At 38.9% G+C, this 23,004-nt stretch overlaps 1 protein-coding gene across 7 annotated transcripts in view; it reads right to left on the reverse strand.

Annotated features, from left to right (window-relative positions):
- Window positions 1-23,004, reverse strand: part of LOC134527898 (pancreatic lipase-related protein 2-like) — a 72,417-nt gene that overhangs the window by 22,195 nt on the left and 27,218 nt on the right. For all 7 annotated transcript variants that reach the window (XM_063360912.1, XM_063360914.1, XM_063360910.1 and 4 more), the window contains 3 exons: window positions 13,345-13,578; window positions 7,692-7,955; window positions 319-433 (listed from right to left, as the gene is read on the reverse strand). In XM_063360912.1, the coding sequence (XP_063216982.1) occupies window positions 319-433; window positions 7,692-7,955; window positions 13,345-13,578 (613 nt within the window). The remainder of the gene's footprint in view (window positions 1-318; window positions 434-7,691; window positions 7,956-13,344; window positions 13,579-23,004) is intronic.

Consider the following 23,004-nt stretch of genomic DNA (forward strand, 5'->3'; position numbering starts at 1 on the left):
TTGCCCGTTTGTCTCTTGTCCAGAATTTGCTGAAGTTGTTGGCAGCATTGCTTCAAAGAAGTCTGTTCCTTTAACATAATTATTTGTAGTTAAAGAATGTGTGGGAATGGCAGTATACTTATAGGCCATTCATGTTTCTATAAGTTAAACGTGCTGGACTAAAAGCCTGGAATTCAGCATAATTTCTGCAAATGTTTGTTTTAATATCACTATCAACTGCTGTTGTTTGTTGAGTGATGAATTGAATATTTCAAGTGGATGGGAAAGCCTATGGGGAAACACTCAATTGCTGTAGAACCAAATGAAATGATAACTCACGTGTAAGTAATCTGAAAACTAGTAGAACTATTGCCATGGTTGAGCTTCAGATTAAGAATTCCTCTTGTCCTATGTGTTTTCTCAGATATAAGAATTTTCACTTGCAGTTGTTCACCTGCACAAAAAATTGAAAGTTTCATATTAGTAGATAGCAAAGGGCATACCAACAAAACATATTTACTATGGACTATGACCATGAGGCTTGAGAGCTCGAGTCTTGTCACGTGTGAACCTCTAGTAACGCTGGATTTGTCTACCTCACATTGCCTTGAATCAGGAACCCACCTTCCATGTTGGCTTCCTTTCAGTTTTGATTGGCCCATCAGGTATCTTTGACTGTGGCTACAACTATTGGTTACTAATAGCACTAAAATTGCTCTATATTAGGCATTAAAGAGAGATTTTTAAAATTTGTACACCATTTAAAATATTTCTGTAGAGGTATGTACCTCCAAGAAGAATGACTGCCACCTCTGGCAATTCTACTGCCATGTCCTTAGAGGACGGCTCTAATATGAGCATGCAGTAAAAGAAAAATGTCTTCAGCACTCAAATATGTTCAATGTCAAATATTATAACCAATCTATACCACCTAGACTGATGATGTAAATAACATCATGTAGTATTTTTTTGGTGTAATTTCTTTAAAACTATTTTTTTAATATGACTAGTTGTTTCTATTATTTACTAAAAGATTTGTTTAATTTATTTATATACAATATTTTGAAGGTTTGAGCTTGGAGAAGTTGGCTAGTAGAATTGTGTAGTTCGCGAACGAACTAGTTCGGAAGAGCGCTCCCACAGACGAACTACGCGAACTAGTTCCCAGATCCCTCGCTCCTCAGTTCATTAGTTCGTTCTTTTTCCGATCTCCTTCTATTAGTTCTGTGCACATGATCTGGCTCTTATCAAAAGTCGTCACTCGTTCTCCCTTTCAGGTATTAGTTACGGCTTTGTCGCTGGTCTTTTTGGTTGGCTATCGTTATCTGCTCGGGTCGGATAGCTGAAATTTCAGACGTCTAACCGATACTGACTTTACAAAAATATTGACTCTTGATCGCTGCAAATGTTAACTGCAATGATACATTTTCAAATATGATCGTTTCGTTGATGATGATAGCTTTATACTCGTGTCCGAGCACGGTTACCCCAGGGTAACTTTGCGGTGGGCAAACCGTGGTGTATACTGAGAACAAGTCAGACATAATTACATTAGGTACTTATATCAGTGTTTACAAAATGATTTCTTTATTCATAAAATAATTTTGACAGCTGATGACAAATTTAATATTAAAATTTTGACTAATATAAAACCATTGTTAAATAAACTTATTTTTACATTTCATACATTATTTATTTGTCATTTAATAAAAAAATAAACTAAACAAGTTGTTTTTATGACTGTCTTAGAATGCCAGTACATGCAGTGTTAAGTAACTATCTCAAAAATAATAAGTGCGGAGCACATTTTTTGTTAACTTCACTCATATTTTTTGTTAGCATTTTTTAATTATTATTTTCAAAATTTGTGTGTGTATGTGAAAAAAATTCTTAACTACCATGTACTTAACATTTGACATTGTCGACTGTAGATACTTTTCATGTTATCCTATATGCTATATTCTTTGATCAGATGTCTTTAGCTCTTGTGAATGCGCACGTTTCAATTACAGATTCCTCCGACTCCCGAAGACATGAGTCATTTCATGAACGAATCAGACTGGCGGCAAACTGGTTCTCTTATGTCTTTCTCTCTGCATTTTCGTTCTTCCGACTCGTGTTACGAGTAACGATTCTCACGTACATGCGCATCTCATCGTTCAGTACAGTTTAGTTTCTTTTAGTGGAGTGTATTATACTATATTGTTGGTGGCAAGACTGTCTTATTTAGGCGCAGCAAGCGAATGTTAGTGTATAATAATACACTGATAATGTGCTAACAGGTAACCACCTTATATTTGTAAATTGTAATGTAAAATGACTATCAAAATATTCTGTAACTTTTACAATGCAATGTATGAAGTAGTGTAATGTATATCAGTTTGATTATAAGGTTAATGTTTTGTTTTAGCTTATTCATTGCGATGTCATCAAAACTGAAACACAGTTCCCTATGGACACATTTTACTGAAGAAAAAGACACAGATAATAAAAAAGCAAAATGTAACCACTGTTCGACATTAATCAGTATTGCAGGAGGTTTAAATGGAAATTTAACTCTGCATATGAAAAGAAAACACGCTTTGATCCCATTAACATTTGAAAGACAACCACTGATAATATATCATTTAAACTCACTTCAATCAAATAAAACCACATCCGAGTCTGAGAATATTATTTCAGCATCGTCAAATGAAGCAGGCTCCCAACAGTCAATGAAACAATACATACGTAGATCACCGCCAATCCGGAAGGTTGAACAAATAGACAGACAAGTTGTCAAGATGGTTGCTAAAGGGCATCACGCTCTACGAATCATGGAAGAAAAAGAATTTCAAAAATTTATTGAATTAGTTTCTCACTGCCCAGGCTACAAACTTCCGTCAAGAAAAACATTATCAGAAAATTTAATATCAAGTGTTCACAATGACATAATGGATGAAGTACAAAAGAAAGTGCACATTGTATCTGCATTGTCTCTCAGTACTGATGGTTGGACGTCCAAGAATAATGATAGCTATATAGCCATTGTAGCCCACTTTATAAATGAAGAGACTAAACTTCAATTGGCATTACTTGGTTGTATAAATTATAATGAGCGACATACCAGCCAAAACTTATGCAATTTCATGAAATATGTTATGGCTGAGTGGCATATTTCCCACAAAGTTGCTGCTATCGTGAGCGACAATGCTGCAAATATTTTATCTGCTGTCAGACTTGGTGGTTGGCGGTCAATCTCATGTTTCGCTCACTCTCTAAATCTAGTTGTACAAGAAGCTACGAAAGAAATATCAGATGTTTTAGCGCAAGTTAAAAATATCGTTGAAAAATCGTAGTACACAAGGACAAAAAAAATTTATTGCTACACAACAGCAAGTGAAATTGCCTGTCCTCAAGCTCAAACAGGACATCCAGCCCTGCTGGAATTCTACTTTTGATATGTTTCAGCGGATAGTCCAGATAAAGGATGCAGTGATTGCTATGGTTGCACTTCTACGCTCTGACTTCACAATAAAAAAAAAGGGACTGGGAGATAATTGAAGGAATTTTGCCCTTACTCAGGCCATTCTATGAAATCACAGTAGAAATAAGTGCCGAAGAAAATGTGACTTTGTCAAAAGTTATAGTGTTTTGTAACTTGCTTAAAGGTTTTCTGCAAAAACATACTTCTAACAAAGAAAAAATAGTCGCTGTGCAGTCAGTGCTGAAGAAAGGCATGGAAGACCGTTTTAAAGATATAGAGAATACAATTTTGTACGCTGAGTGTACCATTCTGGACCCTGGATTTAGACAGAGAGAATTCAGAAACCAAAGAGCACGTGAAGTTGCAATACAAGGCCTCAGAAATAAAATCGGCAGAGTTCAACTACTTCAAAGGGAGAATCGAGATGTTTCAGTAGCTGCTCCTACTCCTAGTGACACATCGGCGTCTAGTTCCAGTAGCAGTAGAAATGAAAATAAAAAGGAAAGCATATGGGACGAGTATGACCAAGAAATTAGAAAAAATAATTGCACCAGATAACCAACTTGCTGCTGGTAGAGTTTTATATTCGTCCAAACGGTGGATTTCAAATAGCACAATTGGCATTTCAGTACTCTTCCCGAATTCAGGCCTTCTCTTTTCTCAGAAATGAACAATGAACAATGAAAGGGAATGTGATCATCTAAGGTTTTTAATAGTTGGAAAAGGAAGCAGATATCAACAATACGTCTATCTTTAAAGGAATATGCACATTTCTGTGTACTCGTATCAACATCATTGATGTTTCTGGAAAAACTCAAAGGTCACCATATACGGACGATGATAAATGCATACTGCGAAGTGCAATAGAAAACAGTTTATTTATATAGTTGCTATTAAATACCTAAAAAATAAAAAAATAAAATAACAATTAAACAGTACGCTGGTACAATTTGTAAATCTTCATATACTTCACAAGTTTAAGGACAGTTTAACATAACTGAAACCGGAATATTTTTTTTTTCCCTATGCGTAAAACGGCTAAGTTCCAGTAAAATAATATTTATATCCTAGGGCAAGTGCACAATGGAAAATAAAGTAGTAAGGACTATGAGAGGCTGTTCAAATAAACAACTTTTGTAAGGCATTGCTTGAATTCTAAATTGTGTGTGTCTACCAACGTATGCACAACACAGTTAAACTAATTTCCCCTCGTCAATACTAACACAACGCAGTTTATAACTGTCGGCGAGTACGTTTAATTTCAGGGACATACAGTCAGGTAGGGGCAATTTTCAAATGTTGATCTCAAAAGACATAAACTTACCGTGAACAGCCTACACTGTAAAACAATACATACAGTAAAAAATGTTTTATACTTTTAAAAAAAAATTTGAAACTAGCTGGCAAGAATTTTATGGTGACAATACACATTATTTTCAATAAATTTTACAAGTAATTTGTGTGTGGTCTACCAGCATCATATATCTTGTCGAATTGTTGAGTGAAAATAATTTTTTAAAATATTTGGCTATAATTTATTTGTAAAATCGCAAAAATCTGTATGTGTAATTTTATACATTTTTTGAAGTAGCTAATACAGCCATAGATAAATGTAAATTATCTAATTTATGTAATTACCTTAGTTTGTATTATGGTACTTCTGTTAAAATAAATAATAGTTTAAGATTTTAAAAAAACACGCTTTGATAGAAAAAAAAACTAAAAAGTAAAAATAAATAGTTTAAAAAACTACAAATACACGCTTTAATAGAAAACCAAACTAAAAAAAAAGTATAACATAATTTTTAATAAATTTAAATTAAGAATAGTGTGACTATCAAAAAACATTATTTAATTATAAAATGTGTGGGGTGCTTTTTAAAATATTTCTATAATGACTCTACTTTTACCAATGTCTGTCAATAAAATATTACAACAATTGACATCAAGCACCCCACATTTTTTATAATAATTTTTTTTTGTTTATCACACTATTCTTAATTTAAATTTATTGAAAATTATTTTCTACTTTTTAGTTTGGTTTTCTATTAAAGCGTGTGGGACAAACTGGTACTTTGTATAGAATGAAACTCAGTGGTGCTTTGTCGTCCCGAGCTAAACAGGGCCCGCTCCCGCACCGACGAAGCTAAAACAATAAACAATACCTGGAACGCGGGAAAGTCATCATCCACCCGACCGACCACTTTGTGCATCTTCGTGTATTGTCGGAAGCAAAAAAAAAAAAAAGAGGGTCGCATGTAGTTGTGGCCACAGCGGGTGGTCCCCACCCCCTAAACCTCCCTTGCGAAAGTCCAAGCTCACGCTCTGACGGAGCGCGGAGGGGAAGGATATTGCCGGTGGTGGGGGAACAGATCTCAGGGTCGTGCATTCTTGAGGCAAACGCCGGAACTAAATATAAATATTTGAAATACTGTTTATAAGCAAACCATCTATCAAATGTACACAAATGTATATATATTCAATATCGTCGTAATATTTCCTATAGCTGTATTTTAAAATAAAACCATTTTTTGAAATTAAAAAATGAACCAATATAATATTTTTTAAAACTTATTAAAAACAGTTAAGCCGTTAACTTTTACTATGCAGCCAATGTCAACAATGTCTACTTGCTGTAGATAATTAATTTGATGCTTTAAGATGTTTCTAATCTGTGCTAAGAGTGCAGCAAAATGAACACTTTTTCCCATTGTATATCTGCTATGAGACCGAGCCTTAAAACGATACCCCACGAGTACGGATGTGATCACTGATTGCGTCAAAATAACCAGAATACCCTACCACGCCACGTAAGTATAGCATCTCAGTCCACAATCAATTACTCGGCTTGGCCCGCGGCCGACACAGCATTGTCCTGCTATCTATCGTCGACGCGGGCTGTCTGTTGGCGGCTGTGTTGGTTTGGGATGTAGCTAACAGACGGCGCTAGTGTAGCGCGACGATTTAATTCCTTACAAAAAAGGAGGAGTGCGGCAACGCAAGTGCGCCTCAAACGAAATAGTCGCTGGAAAACAATACTTTTTTCATTTAAAAAAACCTGTAAACGTTTTTAGAAAATAAATTCGGAATTCAACTCAAACCATCACCACCCCATTCCCGGACAGCTACCCCAACAACTGACCGAAACAAAAGTTACAAGAAAACTGTCTTAGCGATTCGGAAATAAATAGTAGTGCCTACTATTTGCCGGATATTAAAATAAATAACGTGACGTGTTTGTAAACGTGTCACGACTGAAATAATTCCAAACAAGTTTATAAATATTTGTGTATTATTAACGCTATCAATTAGCAACAAGTATAAAGATGGCTCTGACGTTTTTGGCCTAACATAGTTATAAACAATGTTATTATTCGTTAATGAAAATGTCCCAACAAATTAATTAAGAGCATTTATATTAAAAATAAAGTGCGCATTATTATGTTTAATGGCGGGAAAAAATAGATTTTGTCTATTTTATAAATAATAAGAAATGCGTACAAGTATATGTATATTCAAAGGCTTGGTTTATTCGAGTCGAGCATACCTTGGCCTTGAAGCCAAGCGGAAGTTTGATAAAAGAAAGAAGGACGGGATTCTATTTTTAAAGCCACGCACTTAGGTGGCGACTGCAAGGCTGAAGAATGTGACAGGCGTCAATGGCAAGATGTCTAGTGCCGAGCGAGAGGGGTGAAGATAAAGCAGACATATAACCAAGGCGCGCTTCACGTGATCACGCCGTAAATTCCTCAAAAGACCTCGTTATAGCCGTGTTCTCGATATTACCATACTCGCTATAACGGGATTCTCTGTATATGTAGATATAATTTTGCTGAGCATTAAATTACCTGTACTGGTGCTATTAGCAATAGGTTGTAGAGCTGTAAAAATTATACTATTCTGTTGGTATTTTATAAAGATATACGTAAATTTGTTGTCAAAATAGATACAAACTTGCAAAAGAAGTGGGGAAAATAACAGCAATTTCAGCTGGAAAAAAAAAACCAATTTTTGTCATAAAAAACATATCTCTAGGAATAAGACAATAGCAGCAGGTCACAGTGTTGGATGGTGAGTGGTCTTATCATGTTAATACCTTGCTACTCACTATAGTAGGACTAAGTGGTGTTAATGATGAGGTAGAAGGAGTCACTGGCAGGTAAGTTGATTGGAATAAAATACCAACACCACCTACAAATGTAATGAATGATGTCACTGTGTTGGGAGATGAGTTATTGCTACTTACCGCAGTAGGGCTCGCTTGCGCGGGTAACGAGATAGAGCGTTCCACGGCCAGACAGGCGCTCTGCATCTACGCCTATCAGGTTGCAAGCTGCAGAGGTGTTGCAGTAGTTGTTGCTGGGGAAACAGGCACCTTTTAAGAAGGCAGCGGCTCCAGCCGGGCATGGGTATGCAGTAAAGCGACAACCAGAGGCAGACACGAGACTTTCCAGGTATAGTCGCCACGCTCTAAGATGGCTGCATGCTATGGTTATATCCAGGGCACTGTCTGAAATACAGTTGTTCAATCATTTCATTATGCTTACGTGTATTCCTTTACATTACAGTGGAATTTTTATAATAAACAGCATCAAAATATAGATGTGTAAATTAATATTATTGAGTATATAGTGTTGTGATACTCTCTTCCTTTCTTATTCTTAGAAGAAACACCAGAATTAATGCAATAAAGTATGCACAGCTACTTAAAAATGCAAATTCGGTAGAAAAATCTGATAATACTTAAAAAACACATAAGGAATTTAATTTGTCTGGGTATTCACCCCTCAATGCCCTCCTATCACCATGGCAATTTGAACTTCCCACTAGCGACATATGTGTACCACGTTTAAATAGCATGCCACAAGTGCTAGAATTACCGCAAGAGGGCGCCTTCGAGCCAGTGCCTTGTTGCTTTAAGAAGTATTAAATAACATTGTGCATCTTTGTCTTTTGATCCCCAAGGGTATATGCTATACAGGGTCCTTTAAACAAACAAGCTTAGTATTTTAATTTTAAATTACAATTTTGCCGCAACGGATTCAGACTTGCCGAAGGCCAATATATTTTAAATAGTGAACACTGAAATATTAATACATAACTATTACAGTTTTGATCTCTAACATAATTATGTTATTATTGTAGAGAAATATCCTGTTTTAACATAAATACATTAACGGCACGATTCGGAGACAACGATTAATTCAGCTTGGCGCTTTAGCGCTGTCGACCCGACTCGGCTGCTATCGCTTTTCCCAGTCGCTCATCACCACCAACTGAGGTAAGATGCTCCAGCACTACGGGGACTTTAACTTTGCTCACTCACTGATCCTCGTCATTCCGTTTACGTAAGAATTCTCAAACCGCTCGCTGGGAGTTTTGAAACTAAAGCATAACTAGTCTTCAGCCACGATGTGACTGGACCTCACTTAAACCAGTTGTGCCGCTAGGCATTTTATCAGTTGAACTTTATTAGTAACTAGCTGCTGTACCCGGCGTTGCCCGGGCTGAACACAGGGTGAAGGAGACCTTTTTCAAAATAAGATGTAGTTAGTAACTGTCTTCTTAATTTGAATGTCAAGTGTGCAAAATAATTTATATCACCTTCAGATCACGACAGACGTTGTTCTGCCAGTGTATAATTATTTACGTGTGTGTGTGTGTGTGTGTGTGTGTGTGTGTGTGTGTGTGTGTGTGTGTGTGTGTATATATATATAAAAATTGGTGGTCTGTATGTAATCTAGACTCTATAAAGCACTATAGAAAAAAGCTGAAAACTAAGAGATTCAGATTACTAATATTGAAAAGATTCCATTATCTAGCTAATGCTCGGCATGCATTGCAATGCCTCAATCAGTTTCGTTTTGTAATATGTTTGAAGTAGTTACACATATACAAATATTCTATCCATCTCTCTAAACATATATTTATCTCTATCTACATCTTTATATATCTATGTATCTCTCTATCGCTATGTATCTCTTTATATCTACATATACCTATACATATATACCTCACACTATCTCTATCTCTTCTATATATAAATCTCTACATAGCTCTATACATCTATATATCTCTTTATCTAACCCATTTCATTCTCTATACCTCGCTCTATCTCAACTTATCTCTGTCTCTATCTCACTATATATATATATATATATATATATATATATCACTCTATCTCTGTCTATCTTTTATATTTAAATAAATTGTGTCATGTGTGCTCACTTATACAACAAAAACAGACAAAGTGTTGAACAGGAATTAGCCTGTATATGAAGTGATTGAAAAATTATATAAAATTCAAAATATTTTCAAGGAAAAATATACAAAATCGCACACAAGCGCTGCGTAGAGAGCCAACCGCGCGAGTGAGCCGCGCGGCACTTTATTTTGTGACATTGACTCCCCTCCCGCACCGCAGTGACGCTTAGGTCAAATGCTGCTGCCTAGCTAGCCGAGCGGGGTGTGGGCGCGGCGCGGGAGCAGAGGCAGGCGGTGGTGGGAACGCGAGCGTCAAGAGAGACACGACGACGACGGACAGTTGCTATAGAGCATCCCACTCTTAGATTGCAGTGTGGAAGGAAATGGGCGCATTCTCTCTCTCTCTAACACACGCCGATTGCCGTTAGCACTGTCCTTGTTTCTTCGTGCGTTGTTGCCAAATATCAAACGAAATTTAAAATTTTAATTTTTGGACCAAGCTTTTTTTCATATTGTATAGAATCAAAATACGCATCAGGCAATGCTTATTTTGAATACTTAACAATATTTTAAGTGTCCGAAAAAATTAAAAAACATAACTAATTCGCTGCGAACTGTTTTGAAGTATTCCGATATGTTTCACATCAAAAAAAGAAAACCTACATGTGTATTTCATTCAGATTTTTTTTATTAGTAAATTAATGCCTTAGGACGCCACCGAAGAAATGTTAAGACAAAAACTGTACAGGTTTCACTTAAATAATTTTTTTAATATATTGAAATGCATTTTCTCACAAACTGACACATCAAAAAGTTGACCCGCGGAAAAAAAATTTTCTATTAAAAATAGATGGGGGACGAAAGTGAGAAAAATGTTCACAATGAATTGAATTAGTTTTTAAAAGCAGCTCCATCTCAATTGCTTCTACAGTTTCCGTGGAAATAGCTGTTAAAGATGTGTCTTATCAGTACAAGAGCGCGCGCTGCCGTCGTAAGAGGAAACAGGGTCGTGTGTTTAGATAAGTGGGGTTCTGTCCTACAAGCAATTTCAAATACATGGCTTCCTTAGTCAACAAAAAATATTATAATCGATTCTTGAACATAATATGTAAAATGTATGAAATAAATACGAAGGAATTTAATAGCGATAATGGTACAAAATTTTGAATTATTTTTCTATCCTTCTCACCAAGCATCTTATAAAACATTGTTTTAGACTTAGTTTTGGAAAATAATTATGATATTATTACAAACAATTTAAACAGATTTGATAAGGTGTCTACTAAGGCAGTTGCGTTTTTTTGTCCGGTGAAAATTTTTTTCGAACCCATGCAGTTATGGCTGGTCGTATCAAAAATGTATTTAGAAAACATTTTTCGGCATTAGGTAATCCGAGTTATCATACGTTAAAACGGATTCGATATTATTCATATTATGGGAGTTGTTGCGATTTTTCTGTTATTCAAAAAATCTTCCCCATTTCGAACCAATTGTTCGGATTTTTCCCATAACTTACTCGACCGAGAATTTCCATTACCGTATTTTATTTATCATTTTGGACATGACTTGTCCAAAAATACGGCATTTATCGGGCCCATGAAAATGTTATACACACACACACACACACACACACACGCACACACACACACACACACACACACCTATATGGGATTTTTAGAACAGAAAAGAAAACTGTAAGAAAATTTCGTCTACAATAGTCTAGGTAGTTTTTATTTGAAATTTACATAAAAGTGGCATTATTACAAATTTATATGTGTAATAGTATAAAATATTATAAATTACGATATTATTTCTTAAAATGCTTCTTGTTCGATCCAAATTACAAAAACACGCATCTCCTGAAATTCGTAATGTATTAGAGATTTGGCAACAGCGCGCGCCATAAGCCGTGTACTGCAATCTAAGAGTGGGACGGGCTATAGTTACTGAATTACAAAGACAGAAAGTTAAAATAAGTTGCTTAATAATGTGGTTAATAAATAACGCTGTAAAAAGTAGCCTATGTTCATTAGGAATAATGTCGGCTTCTAATGGAAAAATAATTTTTCAAATCGGTCCAGTAGTTTCGTAGCCTATTCAATACAAACAAACAAACAAACAAATCTTTCCTCTTTATAATATTAGTATAGATTAATGTATGAGGGAAAGGCGATGCCAAGTCGTGTATTAAAGCCTCAATACCGAATTTATTGTATTTTCATCTCCTACTATAGGTGGCGTTTGGGATGCCAGAGTGCCCACTTAGTTCACTATGTTAGCGTACTTGACGCTGAGAGCGGGCTGGGTTCAGGTGCTCGTGGTACGCAGAGGGATATACAAGTCACACTTCCACATGGGTGACAACATGCCCAGAGAACTAGAGTCTTCACCAGGTCCGTGCCCCAAGGTATGGTGGCGCCCATGAACTAGTCACAGAATCGTCAACGAATCCCTCGGCCACATCAAGTGGCTTCCAAGAGTTTGGGGCATGACAAAGAAGCTGCCATAATTACTGAGATCTGTGTGAGCACAGGAGTTGTGTGGTTGTGCATCGTAGCATGCCAAGAGCAAGGGGTGGTGCCGGTAACGGGACTGGTCAACCACGTGATTGCCTCGTGGCACACACACTTCTAAGTATCTGGCCACTGCCTCGCACTACTCACTCATCCGCCGCACACACACCAACCCTGACGCTTCAGTCCCCGATGCTCCAAACTTTGCACACAAAACAAGTTACTGTTAACTGCTAATAGCTCGCCAAGAGATCACTTACGCTCTTCATGTGACCCTTGCAGGTCATCCTTCCAGTTCATATACCTCTCAGCCCCGCTCTGGAAAAGTTTCTTAGCCTTTCGAGTATCGCGTCATCAGAATCTCCGATTTAACACTACAACTCTGAAAACAATGGCATCCTAGTTACCCCATTTCACACACACGGGACTCAAGAAATATGCCGAACTTGAGAAAGAGAGAGAGAGAGGTGCCACTGCAAACTGGATTAGGCATGTAGCGGTAATGGAGGGATGGGCGCTACCCGCATTGCGCCCCTCCCACAGGCTGGAGCGTGGACTGGCTAGCTAGCCTAGTTACTAGCATCCTCGTAACATTGTTTATAATTTTGTTAAAGTTACAATATACTACAACATAAAAGTTGTAACTTTAACTCAAAATTTTGAGGTGAGGAATTTGCTGAATTATAACTGTTTCTTAAACTGGCATAGAAATAACCTTTTCTGCATTAAAATTATTTCTATAGTGCTTCATAAAAATTAACTACACCATGAAAATACTAGACATTTGTTTACTATTCGCCTATCTAAAATAATGGCTCATGTAAAGTGAAATAAAATAAACAGCAATTGATGAATAAATTCAAACCAAGTACAGTAGAATCTGTTTATTATGACTCCGCCTATATTGACGAACCGCCTATTATGACGTAACAACACAACAAAATTTGGTTTTCATATAAAAGGCTGTTAAGCAATTGGTAAAACTAGCAAAAAAAAAAAAAAAAAAAAAAACTTTTCCGACAAAATTACTACAAAATACTCCATTTTCTTAGTACTCGACTTGACTCAAAACATCAAAATATACCACTCGCATACCACTCCTGACATCTGTTTACTGGAACTAACAATGATGCATCTCTCGGCTAATGCAATAACAGTTAACAAACACGAGGCTATGATCACCGAAGTGGCTGGCGATCACGGAGCCCCTGCCGTCGCTGCAACCCGGCTGCTCGCGCCCGCCATTGGCGAACACATCAACGTGGCCGGTCTGGCGCAGGAGACCGAAGCCCTCGGTCCACACGGGGCTGCCATCCGTGTGGAGCACGTCCACGAAGCGAGCGTCGTCTGCGTCCAGCTTGCGCGAGGGCTGCAGCAGCAGCTGGTTCTTGAAGAGAGGAGACGCGGGGTCCAGTCCTGCGCACATGCTTCAACCTGCAGCTGGTTGCCGGGATCACTGAGCATGCCGTTAGCACAACCAACACCTTTTGCTATTTCTCAAAGCTGGGTATACCATTAGGCAATACACAAAATCTAATCACCGTTTTCATTCATTTATGTTGTTGCTCAACTATTTCCAAACTAATATTGTAGACTCTTGGTATAACATACATGTCAGGAGACATAACTTACCCTCCACATTATTTATTTTTTTACAGTATATCAGGTAGAGAATCCATTTAGATGTAAAAAGTTTGAAGTGGTAAAAAGTGACACGTATCTGAAAAAAATAACTGAAAATGAAAATATGTGTAGAAATACTTAACTTTAATTGGTAACTTTTGTTTTAAACACCACTGGAAGGATATTGTTAGTAACTATGATACATCACAGAGCCGCTTTGAGAGAAGTGGTTGGTAAACATTTCAAAATCGAAGCCAATAGGTAGAGTCCCGTAAAAGTGGTTTTATTTTTCCTTAAATTTCGTTTTGAAAAAAATCAAATTTTGGTTTTATTTCGCTGTTTAGTTTTTTCATGTTTAACTTTTGAGAAGGTTATATGAACTAAAAGTTTTGCTTGGCTAAATAATAGTGGCACGGCATATACTGCACTCTAAAGTCAACACTGTTGGCAAATAAAAATTGTAGGCTTGAAACAGCTCGGCACGGCCCGGTGTCGCCTAGCGCGCTGCCTCGGCACGGCCCGGTGCCGCTTCGCCCGGTGCCTTGGCACGGCATGTCTCAACTTAGTATTCTTGTAATATTTCTTGCTGCTGTTCTTTGTCCTGTTGACGCCGTATTCACTTGCTCTGCGGCCGTGTTGCATTTGAAGTGTAGTTACGGCAGTTAAAGGTCACTGATTTTGCTTATCAATCGGCGTAGTGCCATGTGTTCATGTTTACGAGTAGGTTGCCAAGCCAGTCAAATGTAGTTGAAAGCATGAGGTTGTTAACCGTTTAACATAAAAGGAAGAAAATTTTCTCTACAAGATTAATGTGTAAATACAGCTGTAAGGAGACAGTTTGCAGCAAAGAAGTGGGTTGAAAATCATGGCAGCTATATTGTGTTGAAAACATCGCCGGTATTTTTTTATTAATTTTGTGTTGATGCTCAGGTACGTTTTTCTCTTTTTAATTTGTTTATGATTACAGTTACTGCTTTAGTTTCAAATTATCATGATTACGTGACGGGAATACTGTAAATCATTATTTACTTTCATTACTACAAAGCGACCATGTTGGAACTTGGAAAAATGGCCATGTGCCGTTAACGTCGTGTTTACTTGTTTTTCGCGATGTCTTGCATGGGTGGTCTAATTCATTAGCCAGAGTCTAATTATTATCTTAGCAGAAAATACTCAAAATATTAATATCAGTTTTATTTCTCGATGCTGTGAGATTTTGGTGTTTTGTCGCGAATTAAGGTAAATTGCGGTGTTATTTCGCGATTCACGAAATTTCCGTGTCTCTACCAATAGGATGTTTCCTAATCCCAAGAGGCAGTCTGTCTATATGAAAAGATAATGAATGAAGTTTTAGGAAGCAGAAAACTTTTCTTTTTTTGTGCAAACACATATCTTTTAATCTAAAAGTAAAACCCGAGGAAATTTACTAGGCTTGGTTATTTGAAAAATTTGTTTAATATATAATCCATCATTGTAATGATTTCTGGATGGATGGATGAATGGATGAATGAATAAATGAATGCTTAACATCTCATGGACATCAAGAGCAGTGATTGATGAAAGGGTGAAGTAAATAGGAGTACCCTGAAAACTCACTGGCCTGTGACACATGCTATGTTTCACTAGTAAAAAATTGGGTTTGACCCTGTCAACAATTGAACCCATATTGCCTTTATGGGAGGAAAGTGATTTGTAGAATTACAAATCTACTTATGTACTGCCATAATTTGCTGCCTCTTCCACAGCTATACATCAATTCAATGTTGCCCACAAATATTTTCTGTGTGTTCCAATAAAGCACTTATTCAATCACAATTTTAATTTACCACAAGCAGAAAAAGTATTTATTTAATGTAACATTTCCCCATGACCCCAGTTTTCTAGTATGCCCAATAATTATGGTGCATGTACTGTAATCATGATATCAATGGGGAAAAAGTATGGTACATCAAAGGTATATTTCAGAGAAATTATGGAATGCAGTATATATGCCAAGGAGAAATTATGGAATGCAAATTGGTGAGGGTTAAAAAATTATTGTATGCAGTGGTATGTAGAAAGGGGGTGAAAGGAAGAATAATGGTATGAGAGTGATAACAGAAAAGGGGTTTGTAAACAATGGTATGTTAATAATCATTAAGAGGTAGATGGTTCCCATATTTTTGGAGAGAATATGTATCCTCCTTACCCTCTCCCTTCTCTCCCCATCCATGAGATACATAGTATGTGTAAGTCATCAAGGAGTGGGTCAAATTATTAATCTAGCATATGTTTCCCACTTGTTTCTGGGTGCCTGGTAGCCTCGTAATGGTGGATGACATCTTGAAGTAATAAATAGTGTGTGCAAATGCTTAACATGTACCAGGTGCTGTCTGCTGAGCTCTTGTGATTGGTAGTCTTGCTCTGGTGGAAGACACTTCAAAGTAATAAAAAATACATAGAAAAAGAAATATGTGTGTGTGTGATCCTATGTTTTGTCATTACCATAAATTTACCTCTTTAATAGTACTTATGTTGACCTGAAAAAGATAGGAACTATTATATGAAATAAAAGCACATCAATATACCCTTTTAATAAAAAAGCAATATATATTTTTTATTTCATGAGAAATTGTAAACATATATGATTGAACATATATTTTTTTTCTTTCAGAGAAAACAATTGCATTTGTAATAGATGACTGCAGTTAGTAACCGTAGTACTTAAGATGCTCTCATCATGTTCGATTGAAGATGGAGGTAATAAAGCGACATAATTTGCCCACAATCCTCTTGGCAGCCAGTTTCTTGCAGGGGAGGCAGACAAGCGATGGTGTGGCCTTTGACCATCAGATCGTGATGAGACAGGGTGGAGAACACATGGGTCACGTCACGGCCCTGGGACAGAGTCGGTAGCCGGGTCCACGTGCCCATCCACGTGGTGGCGCCCAAGGTATAAAAGAAGATTCGAAACCCCCCTCACGACAATAGAATTGAGTAATGTCTGAGGGAGGGGGGGGGGGGGAGATGTTGAAGGTGTCTACATATCGCTGGCAGTTTTAACATACAGGCAAGTTTATTCTCCACAGTTGCCACACACAGTCCCGTGATACAATCCCTGGGGAGGCAATGAAGTGTTGTTGTGTGCCTTCTGCCAAGTTAGCTCTTCCGGCAAGGGAGGAGTGGTAAATCGCTGGAGGTTTCCTACTACCCCTCTTGATGATGGCGCATATCTGGTTCAAGTATAGGGGAGGCAATGTAGCACTTTTGGGTACCTTCAAACCCATGTAGCCCCCTGAGAGGAGGACAGGTAAATCGCTGGAGTGCTCCTACAACTCCGCTCGGAGGCAGAGCAATGTCCCAGTATTGCCTACAGAGCTCTAGATCTAGAAGGGAAAATTTAAATATTAAAGCTTAAGTCAAAATATAGGAGAGAAGTATGAGGGGAGGAAGGGGTAGGGAAAACATTCAATCAGAAATGCCCCCAAGGTAGGGTAAATATGCTTTCACTCAAAATGCAACACTTGTTATCCCCTGCCATAAACACCAACTTGGTCACTATTTCTGTACTGATGATTGACTCCGAGAATGGAAATGATACTGAATTTCCCGAACTAATGATTTATATGTAAGTATTCCAGGTAGTTCTCAAACAGGACTGATCAGAGTACGCTGGACTTCACATCCTTTACCTTACATGCTAAGGTACCACCCATAGTCACGTATGCATCAAGATTCAGGAAAAGGCCAACAAACTCCTTGATGATCTTACCGCCAGCCATATGCTTCATCACCGCTGTTTTCCCTTGATTAATGGAAGAGATCCCTTGCAAATAACCAGGCACAAAGTTTGATGCGTCCAATCAGGAAGCCAAATTGGGGAGACCTGAAGCATACACATTGCCACCCTTGATGTGGTAAAGAAGAGAATCAGTATCAGAATAGAGGAGCTGAAAAGACTGAGAAGAAAAATAAACTTGCATATAGTGATAGTGTAAGTCGTATAGAACACTGTTTGAAAAGATATAAAATTTCCATGCCACTGTATTGATAGGGGTTTATCAAAGATTATCAATTCCTTTTTAAGCTCAATCAAGACCACGTTATCATTGACAATTTGCCTAGCCCTGAACATCGGATCACCTATGAGCTCTGCAGCACTGTAGTTGGAGTCGTACTGTAAAACCACATGAATGTATAGTTTGCAGCATGAGGACTGCAAGAACTTTTCAAAGACTGAGTTGCTCATCAATTTAAAGAATGATTTTTCGAAAGAGTTTGCAACCTGAACATGGCAATTCAAGTTATATTGGACGTATTTACCATCCAGGATGTCTGGTCAAAGCGGAAAATACGATGAACATTGTCTAGTATAGCTCCATACTCCAAATAGTGCTGCAGTGTTTTGGCATATAATACATCATTCTTGCATGTTGTGAAAATTAATAAGAGCTTTTTCATCATGTCATTTGGAGTAGCTTGTTGTAGGAGTTGGTAATGACTGTGTGGGAATGTTGGTAGTGACGGTTGGCGGACCTGAGAAGCTAGCCAGTTGGTGTTGTATTTGAGAATGTGAAAGAAATATGGTAGTTGTGTAAACGATGTAATGTAATAAATATATCAGAGTAATACCTTTGTTCACATAATACCTGATCAGATCTTCAACATGGCGCAGTCGGTAGCTCGGTGTCGGGAATTTCAGGTACGAATGCGAAATGCGGTGACTCGGTTCGCGGGCATTGTGTACTGAGGAAGCAGTGTGGAGTTCTCCAGAGATCGTGGAACCGCGTGTCGTGACTGACGAAACTAACCAACAAACCAGATGGAGCATGCAGCAACGACCCTTAACCTCCCTCCGAAATTAAAGTTGGAAGGAAACGTTCACGAAAACTGGCTGCGGTTTAAACGCCATTTTATGGTGTACCTTGGAGCCAGCGGTAACGATCCCGACTTGCCAGAAGATTCAACGGCCGAAGAAAGGAAGAAGATATCAAGGACTAAAGCAAGGATATTGTTAAATGTGGCGGGGGAAGATGCCATTGACTTGGCTGTGACGTTTGGTCTTAGTGACAATGACTTTGATGATTTTGATAAGTTAATAGCGGCATTTGACAACTATGCGGCGCTGAAACGGAACGAAACTTATGAACGGTATGTATTTAATCAGTGTTGCCAGAGGGAAGGAGAAACGTTTGACCATTTTCTAACAGAGGCAAAGAAGTTAATTGGGAGTTGTGGGTATGGAGACCAAGAAAATAGTATATTAAGAGACCGAATAGTAATAGGAATTCGAGATAAGTGCCTTAGGGAAGCCCTTCTGCGTGTGGACGAGCTTAAGCTGGAGCAAGCCATTCGTGACTGTCGGGTATCAGAGCAAAGCAAGACGTACAGTAAGAAGCTATCCGAGAAAGAGGACAAAGAGACACCAGTGGATGCAGTGCAAGCAGGGAGCTGGAGACATCAAGCGAAAATGCATCGTGCGTACAGTGGAAATGACACTAGTCGCAGATACCAAGATTCTAGTTATCAGGGCATCCAGAACAAGAAATGCGGCAGATGTGGGTCGTCACATAATGTGGGACAGTGCCCCGCGTTTGGGAAAACATGTGCATATTGTCAGGGGAAGGGACACTTTGCAAAGCAGTGCTTCAGGGCGAAACAGAATAAAAGTCAGAGAGTGGCTGAAGTAAGTGTCGAATGTGATGTCGGAGAGCCATTTTACTGTGATCATATAAGGGTGGAAACCATGAACGATAGTGGACGAGACCGAAAGGAATGGAAACAGTGCATATTGGTAGATAATCATGAAGTGGTTTTCAAGCTCGATACGGGGTCTGAAGTCAATATATTACCCCTAAAGACACTCAAGCAGATGGAGATGAAGTGTAACATGAGTAAAACTAGGGCTACAATTGTGGCATATGGAGGGGCAACGATAACCCCAGTGGGGAAAGTGTCATTTAGATGTAGGCAAACTAGTGGAAAAACATCTGGTCAACTTGAATTCCTGGTAATTGAAACCAATGCGGTACCTATCCTAGGAATTGAAGCGTGTGTAGAGCTAGGACTAATTCGGCGCCTAGATAGTGTAAGTGAAAGTGTGCCAGATACTAAAGATGAGTTTGTGGCCAAATATCAAGATGTATTTCAGGGTCTAGGAAAGTATCCTGGACAATACAGGATAATTACAGAGCCAAATGCTGAACAGGGGAGGAGACCAGTCATGCGCAAACCACGAGTGATCAAGGAACGCCTGCAAAGAGTACTGGAGCAGCTGGAGGAGAAGGGAGTGATAACACCACTAGATGAGGTAACACCAGACTGCTTTATTAGTAACTTGGTGGTGGTGGAAAAGCCAAATGGGCAGTTACGTTTGTGTTTGGATCCGTCAGATCTGAACAAAGTGATAATAAGGAAACCTTACCCCATCCCAACTCTGAGTGACATTAGTGACAAGTTAGGTGGAAAAAAATACTATACTGTGTTTGATATTAAGGATGGCTACTATCATTTTGAGCTGGATGAAAAGTCGAGTCTGAAATGTTGTGTGGCGACACCATACGGGGTGTACAGGTTTTTGCGGCTGCCTTTTGGAGTGAGCAGTGCTCCTGAAAATTTCCAGGAGAAGAATGAACACATTTTTGGTAAATTACCCAATGTACTGGTATACTTTGATGACATAGTGGCATTTGGCAATACAGAGCAAGAACACAATGATGCAGTAGCGGCAGTAATCCAGCAGGCTCGGATAAACAATATTAAATTCAACGAGAATAAACTGCAGTACAAGCAAACTAGTGTAAGATACATAGGCCAGATATTTTCAAGTAAAGGAAAACAGGCAGACCCGGATAGAGTTAAAGCACTCTTAGAAGTAGAGATCCCAAAGGATAAACAAGAACTCGTGAGGGCAATGGGGATGTTCAATTATGTTAGAGAGTACATCCCAAACTTTGCAAAAGTGGCAGCGCCACTTAGAGATCTTCAGAAGTCAAACACATGTTGGCAGTGGTTGAATACCCATACAGAAGCCTTTGAAAACATTAAAAGTAAAATTGCGGCATCAACCACACTTGTACACTTTGACCCCAATAGCCCCATAACAATTCAAACGGATGCATCAAAATCAGGGCTCGGATGCTGCCTCATGCAGAACAGTAAACCAATTGCATTTGCCTCACGGTGCTTAACAAACAGTGAGTGCAACTATGCCCAGGTGGAAAAGGAAATGCTAGCGATACAATGGTCATTACAAAAGTTTCACCAAATTGTCTATGGATATCCAGTCACCGTCTTATCAGATCACAAGCCCCTGGAGGCACTAATGCAATAGGAACTTCATACAATTGGGTCAACAAAACTCAAAAGGATGAGGCTGAAATTGTATAAGTACGATATCCGTGTGGTATACACACCTGGGAAGGAAATGCATGTAGCAGATATGTTGTCAAGGGCTTACATAACATACCCTGTTAGTGATGATCCCAGTATGGTAGAAGTGGTTCATTCGTTACAGTCATTGCCGTTCAGTGACAAAGCAAGAGACGAGTTGATCAGAGCATCACAAGAAGATCCCGTCTTGTGCGATGTAGTTAAATATTATAATAAGGGATGGCCAAAACACATTTCCCAGGTGTCTGAAATAGCGCACGGATACTGGAAACACAGACACAACTTGTTTGTAGAGGAAGGAATTGTGTTTCTAAATGATGTTGAGAAGGATTGTGTAAGAGTTGTCATCCCCGTTGCAATGAGGGGCAAGATACTGCAATTGTTACATGCCGGGCATGGGGGAAGAGACAAATGTCAAGCAAAAGCCAGTCAAGCAGTGTACTGGCCGGCCATGAATGAGCACATCAAGGAATACGTCAGACTGTGTAGGGTTTGTGAAGAAGAACAACCAGCTAAGCAGAAAGAAACACTCTGTAGTAGACCCAGTGCCCACTTGCCATGGGAGCAAGTGTCCACAGACATATTCGATCATGGGAGAAGAAACTATCTTGTCATGGTAGACCACTATGTTCACTGGTTGGAGATTATCCCGCTTCAAGATAAGACAGCTCCCTCTATTATTGAGGCCTTTAAAACAGTAACTAGCACTCATGGTCACCCCAAAATAATTTATTCTGATAATGTACCTTTTAATTCGTTTCTGTTCCACCAATATGTGACTGAAATGCACAGCAAACTAGTGACCTCAAGTCCTAGGTACCCACAGAGCAACGGGCACGCAGAAAAGGCAGTGGGTATTGCTAAAGCAATCTTAAGGAAAGCAGAATCCACAGGTACAGATTGGAGGGATCTGTTGAGAGAATATAGGAACACGCCCATAGTGCCACTAAAAGCATCACCAGCACAACTTCTCATGAGTAGGGCACTGAGGTCAGGATTGCCAATGACCACACAGAATCTTACACCTAGGGTGCAGACAAATGTAAATGCTAAGGCCAAGGACCACCAAATGAAAACAGAAACCTGGTACAAGAGAACTGCTAAACAGGGCGTGGAGAACTTCAAACCTGGTGAGACGGTGCTAATCAGCACAGGAAGAGGGGATCCTTGGAGGAGAGGCAGCATAGTGACGAAACACGAGGCACCAAGGTCATATTGGGCGAGAACAGACGGCGGGACGGTTCTGCGGCGTACAACAAGACACATTCGAAAGTGCCACACTGTACCTCACACCAGACCACCAAGTCAGGACTGGAACAAAATGAACAGGGGGAATGAAGACCAGACGGAGGCTGCACGAACAACGAGTAAGAGCCCAGCAAGAGATGACGAGCGTCGGGACGATGGGGAAGAAGAGGAATTCAGGGGATTTCCAGAGGTCCAGACAGGGGGTGATGAGGGCAAGAGGAGGCAGGAGACAGTGCAAGTGACGCGCAGTGGTAGAGTAAGCAGACAACCAACACGCTTCATTGAAACAATGTGAAAAGGGGAAGGTGTTGTAGGAGTTGGTAATGACTGTGTGGGAATGTTGGTAGTGACGGTTGGCGGACCTGAGAAGCTAGCCAGTTGGTGTTGTATTTGAGAATGTGAAAGAAATATGGTAGTTGTGTAAACGATGTAATGTAATAAATATATCAGAGTAATACCTTTGTTCACATAATACCTGATCAGATCTTCAACATAGCTATTCTCTGATGCAAGAGGCATATCTGATAGGTAATTGTGAAATTCTAAGGGGAAGGACAAATCTACTTCAATAAAATGGAAGCACTAACAATCTGTATCCAG

Source organism: Bacillus rossius, chromosome 1 (genome assembly GCF_032445375.1).
Source record: "Bacillus rossius redtenbacheri isolate Brsri chromosome 1, Brsri_v3, whole genome shotgun sequence".
Classification (NCBI taxonomy): Eukaryota; Metazoa; Arthropoda; class Insecta; order Phasmatodea; family Bacillidae; genus Bacillus; species Bacillus rossius.